Source organism: Alnus glutinosa, chromosome 10 (assembly GCF_958979055.1).
Source record: "Alnus glutinosa chromosome 10, dhAlnGlut1.1, whole genome shotgun sequence".
In the NCBI taxonomy this organism is placed as follows: domain Eukaryota; kingdom Viridiplantae; phylum Streptophyta; class Magnoliopsida; order Fagales; family Betulaceae; genus Alnus; species Alnus glutinosa.
In genome coordinates, this window is record NC_084895.1 from 7550769 (window position 1) to 7559937 (window position 9169).

The following is a 9169-nucleotide window of genomic DNA, read 5'->3' on the forward strand; positions in this document are numbered from 1 at the left end:
TCATCATGAACCACCGAATTTCTCCTAAACCATTTAGGTCTGGCAATTTCTGCATGTAATTCCACATCCTCTATATTGCACCTATCAAATAAATACTCCATAACTTCTACAAAAGAATGACCAAAATCTACACTCTTTTGCACCATCCTACCACATAAGTATTCTTTCTTTCTTTTTAAGAATACATTGTTTTGTTTTATTGACGCATATGAATATAATATTCCTCATTATTATACTGCAAGTACTATTTACTTGTGATTCCTTCTGTAATAGTGAGGCTTGAAAAGTAAATTGCACTTCTTTTTCTAGAGTTCAGGGCCGGCTCAATATATTTTAGGACCTTACACAAGAAGTTTAAGTGAGTTCTTTTATTTAAAGTTAAATATTATTTAATTTAAAATTATATTAATTTTTATTTAAAATTCATTCTTCTCGCTTTTTGATATGCAAAATTACTTATTAAATTTTTATATTTAAGTGTTTTTAACATTTATTTTTCAATTGATAATATGGCTAATCCATTTAATCTTTCTTGTGACATTATTGATCTTAGATTCTTAGGTAAGATTTTAATCTTTATTATAAGAATATCTAACACTTTTAACCTGCACAAGGAAAGACAAATTAGTGTAAAAATATTTTCCTAAAGTTGAATTAAAAATTAATGCAATTGAATTATTGAGTTTTTGGTAACTAACCATTTTCTTTATTACTGATCAGATATGGAATGATCGATTTTAAAGACTTAAATAGTAAGTTATTGGGAAATAATTAAATTGGAGAGGAAGAGAGAAATTCAAATTTAATAAGGCTTGAATAGAGAAATTGAGATAAAAAAAATAAATTGAAAACTTATAAAGAGAAAGATTTGTAATTGAATAAAATATTTAGAGACTTTCTATCTACTTAACATTTAATTTTTTTTTTTTAATTTTATTTTGAACGTTGGACTCAATCATAAATGAACTATATTTGAACGTTGTGTGTATTGATGCAACACATGTAAGAGAGAGAGAGAGAGAGAGAGAGAGAGAGAGAGAGAGAGAGAAACCTATATCTCATGCAATGATATTATTGAATTTCTTAAATTTTTTTTACCATAATTTTGGGCCTTAATTAAAAAATATTGACAGTAATTAAATATAATATTTAGAGACTTTCCATCTTCTTAGCATTTTTTTTTATTCCATTTTGAATGTTAGACTCAATCATAAATGCACTATTTTTCAACGTTGTGACTTATGTGTAAAGAAGCAACAAAGAGAGAGAGAGAGAGAGAGAGAGAGAGAGAAAACCTATATCTCATGCAATGATATTTATGTATTTCTTAAATTATATTTTTACCATAATTGAGGGGCTTAATTAAAGAATATTGATGATAATTAAGGGCATGTTTGGGTAAAAATTACGTTTTTATTATATATGTTTGGGTTGTTTTATTAAATTTGAATTCTACAAAAAAAAATATAATAAAGAATAGTAGAATAAATTTTGATTAATATATATTTTTTGAACAAATTCCTTCATATTATAAAACCACTAGCAACAACTGGGACCAAAGCATAGGGACAACAAGTTCTCTAATTACAATATCATAGACTTGGGGAAGCATTTCTTTCATCCAGATTTAGTCTACATTAATATGGATGTCAGCCTCTCGGGCTAATTCGTGAACTACTAATTAGGCCGCACGTTTGACATGAACTAGGTTCACCGTTCGAAAAAACTGCATGCCGGATTTGATACCCTCCAATAAATGACCATATGTGCTCATGTTGGCCAAATCTATCGCACATGCTCTTACAATTTGCAGGAAATCTCATTCTAGGCAAATATCAAAAAAACCCGACTCCTTGCAAAAGAGCATTGCTTGAAGAGCCGCTCATGCCTCAGCTATTGTGGGATCAGCTGCAAGAAAAAAATGTGGAACTGCGAGCAGTCAAAACATATCTCTCACAATTTTGAAAAATAATGCCCACTCCAATTTGTCCCTTTTGTGCATTCACAGCCGCATCCCAGTTTGCTTTAAAAGTTCTACTAACTGGTGGCTTCCAAAAGGATATATAGCAATTGATCTGCTTACAATACAACACCTCCATTCTCTTTGACATTAAACATGTGAAAATCCTCAATAGTCACCTTGGCTTCCTTGAATATTTGGGCGGGATGGGCGAAAGGGCCCTCATAAACTACAGAGTTCCGACGCAACCATATGTTTCAAGCTAGCACAGCCCCCAATTCTATCTCTTAAAACCTCAACTAAGTTCAAAAAGCTGAGATGATTAGTAGATAATTTTTGCAGTTTTACCGGTCTACACCCCATGCAACTTGGGCAACTGGGCAGGCCCAGAGAGCATAGAGAACTATTTCCTCAGCCCTTTCACAGATCGAGCATGCTGTACTGGCCACCACTTTCCTTCTAAACAAATTATCCTTTGTTGGGAGAATATTGTAATTACAAGCTTTTTAGAGGAATATTTTTACAGAATTAGGAACAGCTGGTGACTAGAGGGTCTTCCATATTTTTTTTCATAGAGTTAATTAGTCTTTGAGCTTTCCCCTCTACTTTGCCGATGTTTCTCTACTTCCAAATAATAAGCACTCTTTACTGTTAACTTACCATGTTCCTCATTGTGAACTTAGCCAAATTCCAACTCTAGTAGTTTTTTTTTTTTTTTTTTATATAGATTACTCTAGTAGTTGGATCAATAAGTTCTTCTACCCGTGCACGTTCCACTTCTTGGAGTTTGGTCCATTAATATTTTTTAATTGTAAGTCTTCTTAAATTGAGGGCAAGTGGCTGCCTAATCTGATAGACTCTAGCTGGTCTCCTGCAGGCAACTTGAAAGGTACAAATTAAAAAATAAAATAAGAATTGAAAGGTAGTTGGCTCACGATGTGACGTGTGAAAATGACGTCATCCCCCACGTCAAAGACAAACGATAATAGAAGCCATAAAGCAGCTGACAGTCACGGTACATGAATAGAAAAAAAAGGCACCTCGATCAGTGATCGCACTCTATTTTCAGACCAAAATCTAACATTTGGAGGTGTACGTTCACGATATTCACCACACAAAATGATGGAGGTAGTAGCTTCCCTAAGAATGATGGCTTCTCAGGGAGAACCGGTTTACAATCAGTTGAATTATAATATGGCTCAAATTCGCATGGAAATCTGAGAAGACTCGGGGTTAACTTGGCCACCAAAAATGCTAACTCCTGCCACCAGGAGGTTTCAGAATCGATATTGCGAATTTCACAATGATCATACCCATGACACATAAGAGTGTGTCGCCCTACGTTTTGAGGTAGACAAGATGATAAATAATATCTAATTAATTTGCTTCCTTGCCAATCAACAACAACAAAGGCCTCGATAGGAACGAAATCCACTACGAGATTGCTATCATCTGAGAAACAATGATGGTCGCCAGCATAAGGCTATGATATGGTAAAAAATTAATAAAATACTCTTTAATTTAAGTTTTGACTTAATAATTGTACAATAAATGTTATTTCTAAAATAAATTTTAAGACTCTAATTAAGACATTCAATCATGATAAAAGTAATTACAAATTAAAAGTTCCAAAAAACATTAATAAATTCTTGAAAAGTTCAAGTTATGCACTCTTTTTAAAAGCTTCATTTTCACATTCACGAAATTAATCCAACGTACATAATTTTTTCTTCAACGTTTATTTGAATCGAATATTTAGAAAAATATGAAGTCTTCAAAATGCATAAATTCTCATTTCTTGCGTTGTGCTTAATAGATAGAATTACACCCCCAGTGAGTCTTCAATGTCTAACAATTTTTTCCGCATTATGTTCTATTACAAATCAATCTTTATATAACCCATTTCCATTTTTCTCTTTATTTTTCTTTAAATCTTTTTATTTCATGTCTTTAAATCAAGTAATAAGTCATTCTATATCTAATAAGTTATAAAATAAAATAAAAAAAGTTTTAAAATACATTTTACAAATAGAAGAAAATGCTTTAATTGACATATTAAATAAAATAAATATTAAAATAAATTTAATTTAATTAATATTTAAATATTAAAAAAAATTATTTCACTTAAACATATTATCTTAAGCCTCAAAATTTATCCATCGATCTAAATATTAGAGAGTCTATATATAAAAATAAAAATAATGTTTCTTACACAACTCTTACATAACTTTTGTACAATTCTAACTATTTTTTTTTTTTTTATATGATCAACTATTGAATTTATTTTCATACATTTAGGCCATAAATATTCAATAATTAATCTTAAAAAAAAATTGTTAAAATTATCTAAAGGTTGTATAAAAAAAACAGAAACGGGAGACGTCTTCACATACTAGTTGGGAAAGGGAAGTGGGAAACAACCTTTTTTTTTTTTTTTTTTTTTTTTTTTTTTTTTTTTTTTTTGTAGATAAAGTGGGAAACAACTTTGAACGTGAAAGTAGACGTCTTCAAATACTAGTTGGGAAAGGGAAGGGGAAACAACTTTGAAAGGTCGTTGGCTTACGATGTGAGGTGATGAAAAAGACGTCACCCCTCACGTCAAAGACAAACGATGATAGAAGTCTAGATCCACTTGGGATGGAATATAAAGCCCCCGACATTCACGATACATGAATAGAAAAAGAAAAAGCACACTCCATTTTCAGGCCAACATCTAACATTTGGAGGTGTTCACGATATTCGATCACCACACAAAATGGATGGTGCTGCAACAAATACGGCGAGTAAAATCCCAGAGGTGGTGCTGAGCTCCTCCTCCACCCGCAAGGCCATGCCGGTGATTGGCTTTGGCACGGCCACAGATTCCAACGACGGCGCCGCCCTCATATCGGCGGCCCTGGAGGCAATCAAGGTCGGTTACAGGCACTTCGACACAGCTTCGTTTTATGGGTCAGAGCAGGCTTTGGGAGAAGCTATTGCCCAAGCTCTTACTGTCGGCCTTGTCACCTCCCGGGACGACCTTTTTGTTACTTCCAAGCTCTGGTGTAATGATGCTCATCCTCATCTTGTTCTTCCAGCTCTACAGAAATCACTTGGGTCAGTCTCACTCTTTCTTCTCAACTAAAGCACAGAATTAAAATCATTTCAGTGGTATATATATATATGATTCTTCTTGATTTTAATTACACATTTTGAGTGTTCGCCGAGTGTATCACATAGATAAATACCGATTAGATGATCGTCTATAATTATTTGTCTAAATTTTAAAAAATTCCATTGTAAGACACCACTTATCTCAAGTGGGTCTCATATGAATTCAATATAAAATTAGCGAATTTTGGTTGAAATATTGACTCTTTCAATTAACAGTGGTTATAAAAAATATGGTGCCAATAATTTGGAAACATGATTACAATGGAATTTCCAAGAGGCAATTGCAAAATTATACTTGGCCATGGTCATAGCTAGATTAAATTGTTGGGAAAATTTGATACTGGAGAAGATGGAGATTAGTGTTATTTTATTATATATGCATGTATGTTTTAGTTTTTCTTTTTCAATTATGCATGTGTGTTTTATTTTTTCTTTTTAATAAGTATTGTGTTTTTCTTTTTTCATTAGGGATTATGTTTTTCCTTTCTAATTAGGATTTGTCTAGTTGTTTTTTTTACTATATAAGGGATAGACACTGATCAATGAAATAATAAAGTTTTGAAGTATCAATTAAGTTTAAGTTTTTCAGAGTTATTTCTTTATTTGCTTATTTGAGATAATTAAGGTATTTTTTAATTTCTTCTCTTTTTATTATTTTTTCTCCTCTTAAATTCTCTTTTTAATTTTCAATTTTTAGTTTATGCTGCTATCATACTCTATATAATGTCAAAATAATCTTAGTTCTACTCGGCATCACAATTTATGGTTGAATATTTTAATTTCCTGGGAACAATTAACAGTGATATATGGAAAATCAACTTATTAAATAGAAATTAAAGCAAATAATGTTGGAGATGACAATTTGTGCAGGAATCTTCAGTTGGAATACATAGACCTGTATTTGATCCACTGGCCAATCAGTTCGACGCCTGGAAAGGGGGAATGGCCTATTGATGAAGAGGACCTGATGCCGATGGATTTCAAGTCTGTGTGGGCAGCCATGGAGGAGTGCCAGAGGCTTGGCCTTGCCAAGTCCATTGGAGTCAGCAACTTCTCTTGCAAGAAGCTTCAGAACTTGCTCTCCTCTGCCACTATTCCTCCTTCAGTGAATCAAGTGAGTCCAGTACTGCACCAGCTTCAGCTTTTATTCACAAACAATATATATATATTAATACTGTAAAGATGGTGATTTTGTGTAGGTGGAGATGAGCCCAGTTTGGCAACAGAAGAAACTAATAGAATTTTGCAAGGCAAATGGAATTGTTGTCACTGCTTTCTCTCCTTTGGGTGCAAAAGGGAGTAGTTGGGGCACCAACCATGTTATGGAGAATGAAGTACTCCAGGAGATTGCAAAAGCTCGGGGAAAGACTGTTGCTCAGGTTCTATTCAATATTTCATCAAATTGTAAAGATTGCAAACACCAAGCTTTCAATGCTTTGGGAAAAAAATAAATTATATATTTATATACACACACATATTAGAGAAAATGATGACACTTTTTAGTTTATTGTGCTTTATAAAAAATAGATGTTTGTTGAGGGGGCTAAATTATATTTAACTAAATTTTTAATTGAAATGAAAGATGAAAAATAGAGACAATATTTGAATCTCAAGACCTTTGGCTCTGATATTGTGTTAAATCACCACGTATCCCAAAAACTTAGCCAATAGAATTGGAATTATTTTTTATATTGTGTTAAAATTTAACTATTTTATTTATATTCTAATATTATGGAATTATAATTGATATTGTGTTAAAATTTAACTATTTTATTTATATTCTAACATTATGGAATTATTTTTTACTTCAACTGTTCATCATATAAGTTTAAGTTTTTAGGATAACTGTAGATTAACACAATATTAAAACAGAGATTTTGAGTTCGAACCATTTCTTTGTGATTCACTTTCAATTAAATATTTTACTTTTTGGGCTTCACCTTTAAGGGGGAGTTTAAGAAGTGAAGTATTAGAGCATAAATTAAATAATTTAATTTAATTTTTCCTATAAACATAAGTTTTTGGAATAATTGGTGATATAATACACCAATACATGCATGTGGCTGAGTGTGTGAATATATATATATATATATATATATATATATATATATATATATGCTTCAGTATGTTGAAGTAAGTTGATGATACCGTGGGTTGTTGGTAGGTTTGTCTGAGATGGATTTATGAGCAAGGGGAGACTCTGGTGGTGAAGAGCTACAACAAGGAGAGGTTGAAGGAGAACCTGCAGATCTTTGACTGGGAACTATCAGAGGATGACTGTAACAAGATCAGTCAAATCAAGCAGCACCGGATGTTGCTCACGAAGGAATTTGTTTCAGCTCGTGGACCCTACAAGTCCATTGAAGAGCTTTGGGATGGAGAGCTTTAAGGCTTAAGGCTACTATATATATGTTCATGGCTGTAACAAGTATTTTAGGAAGAGCATATTTTCTTAAACGGTTCTCATTCTCATACATGTGTTTGGATCTAGCAATAGCAGCAAGTTAAGACTGTAAATCGGTTTCGGTTTGAAAATAATGGTCAATGAAAATCATTTTCGGTTTGACCATAAAAGCCTCTTTAATTTTTGGAAAACGATTTACGGTTTTAAAACTGTAAATCGTTTTTCGAAATTAAACTCTTCGTCCTTGCATGCACGTGTGATATATGATTGCCTGAATCCGGCAAAGGTCGGTCGTCAGAATCCAAGCCGGGCCGGAATCCGGCAATATCTGACCGCCAGAATACTGTCGGCGCCGAAACCCGGCCACTGTCATCGAATGCTGGTGGGCCAGATTTCGGCCGAAACTGGCCAGAATTTGGCCATGGTCAGAACCCGGCCGAATCTGGCCAAAATGGCCGGAATCAGGCCGGATCTGACTTGATATGGGCAAAATGGCGCGGATTCGGCTGGATCTGACCGGATTCGGAGGAGTCAGGCCGGAATCCGACCAAACATGCTCGCCGGAATCCTGCAACAGCGACCGGACATTTCTGGCTTCTGGCGACAGTTGCATCTTCGCCTTTCATAATTTTTTCGTGCGAACTAAACACTTGAAAATATTTTCGAGAAAATCATTTTTTCTGAAAATGATTTCGTCGAAAATATTTTACGACAGAAACCATTTTACTTCGAAACAAATGGAACATAAAGAGAAAATAATTTCACTTACCTCTCCTTTCTTTAACTGGGTCTGCGTCAAATTGAGAAGTTCCTTTCCCATTTGGTAAGCCACGGTCCCTTCCTCTGTGTGTGTGGATTCTTTTGCTAAGAAAAATAAACTCACATCATCTTTCTCTTTTATTTGGCCGAAACTGTGCAAGAGTCTGTTTGGCATTAGAAATGAAATTTTATTCCATCCGGGTTTTTTCTAAAACCCACCCACCCGCCCAAAAACCCAGATTTTGACCCGAATTTTGAAATTATTGGTGGGACCCAGCGCAGAAAAAGTTGACTAAAAAAATATTAATATTAATAATTTAAATCAATATAAAATAAAATAAAAAAATTAATATTAATAATTTAAATAAAAAAAAATAAAAGAAATTAAAAAAAAAAAACAGAGGGGTGGCTGCCAGTGGGGGAGGCCGCGCGGCCTCCCCCGACTACTGGGGGTGGCCGCGCGGCCACCCCCGACCCTTGGGGGAGGCCACGCGGCCTCCCCCGACCCTTGGGGGTGGCCGCGCGGCCACCCCCGACCTCCTCTGGGGGTGGCGCGCGGCCACCCCCATTGCCTGGGGGTGGCCGGGCCACCCCCAAATTGGCAGCCACCCTTGCTTCATTTTTTTTTTTTTTTAATTTTTAATTTTGATTTCAATTATTTTTTTTAAAAAAAAAATATTTATTTATTTTTAATTAAATAATCAATATATAATAAATTATTATTATTTAAATTATTATTTCACACAACTTTTCAAAATACCAATCATTATACACAACTTTTTAAACTATCAATCATTTCTTACCATTAAAATATAATATTTTTCAATCTCAAAATTCAACACCCAAACACAATTTCTTACCTCGATATTTGTAAATAGAATTAGAATTTAATT

The 9169-nt window shown here is 33.7% G+C and overlaps 1 protein-coding gene across 1 annotated transcript; it reads left to right on the top strand.

Moving 5' to 3' along the window:
• Positions 1-4622: 4622 nt before the first annotated feature.
• On the top strand, positions 4623-7570 carry LOC133880340 (non-functional NADPH-dependent codeinone reductase 2-like). The gene is made up of 4 exons (XM_062319297.1): positions 4623-5056; positions 5984-6227; positions 6313-6492; positions 7278-7570. Exons 1-4 carry the CDS (start codon positions 4716-4718, stop codon positions 7500-7502), a joined length of 990 nt encoding a protein of 329 aa, XP_062175281.1. The 5' UTR covers positions 4623-4715; the 3' UTR covers positions 7503-7570.
• The last annotated feature ends 1599 nt before the right edge of the window (positions 7571-9169 follow it).

What these genes read in the sequence shown, in the direction of transcription:
- LOC133880340 (XM_062319297.1), top strand. Translation starts at nt 4,716, where the DNA reads ATGGATGGTGCTGCAACAAATACGGCGAGTAAAATCCCAGAGGTGGTG. An exon ending in TTCCTCCTTCAGTGAATCAA is followed by an intron (nt 6,228 to 6,312) that starts GTGAGTCCAGTA and finishes GATTTTGTGTAG; the next exon opens with GTGGAGATGAGCCCAGTTTG. An exon ending in GGGGAAAGACTGTTGCTCAG is followed by an intron (nt 6,493 to 7,277) that starts GTTCTATTCAAT and finishes GGTTGTTGGTAG; the next exon opens with GTTTGTCTGAGATGGATTTA.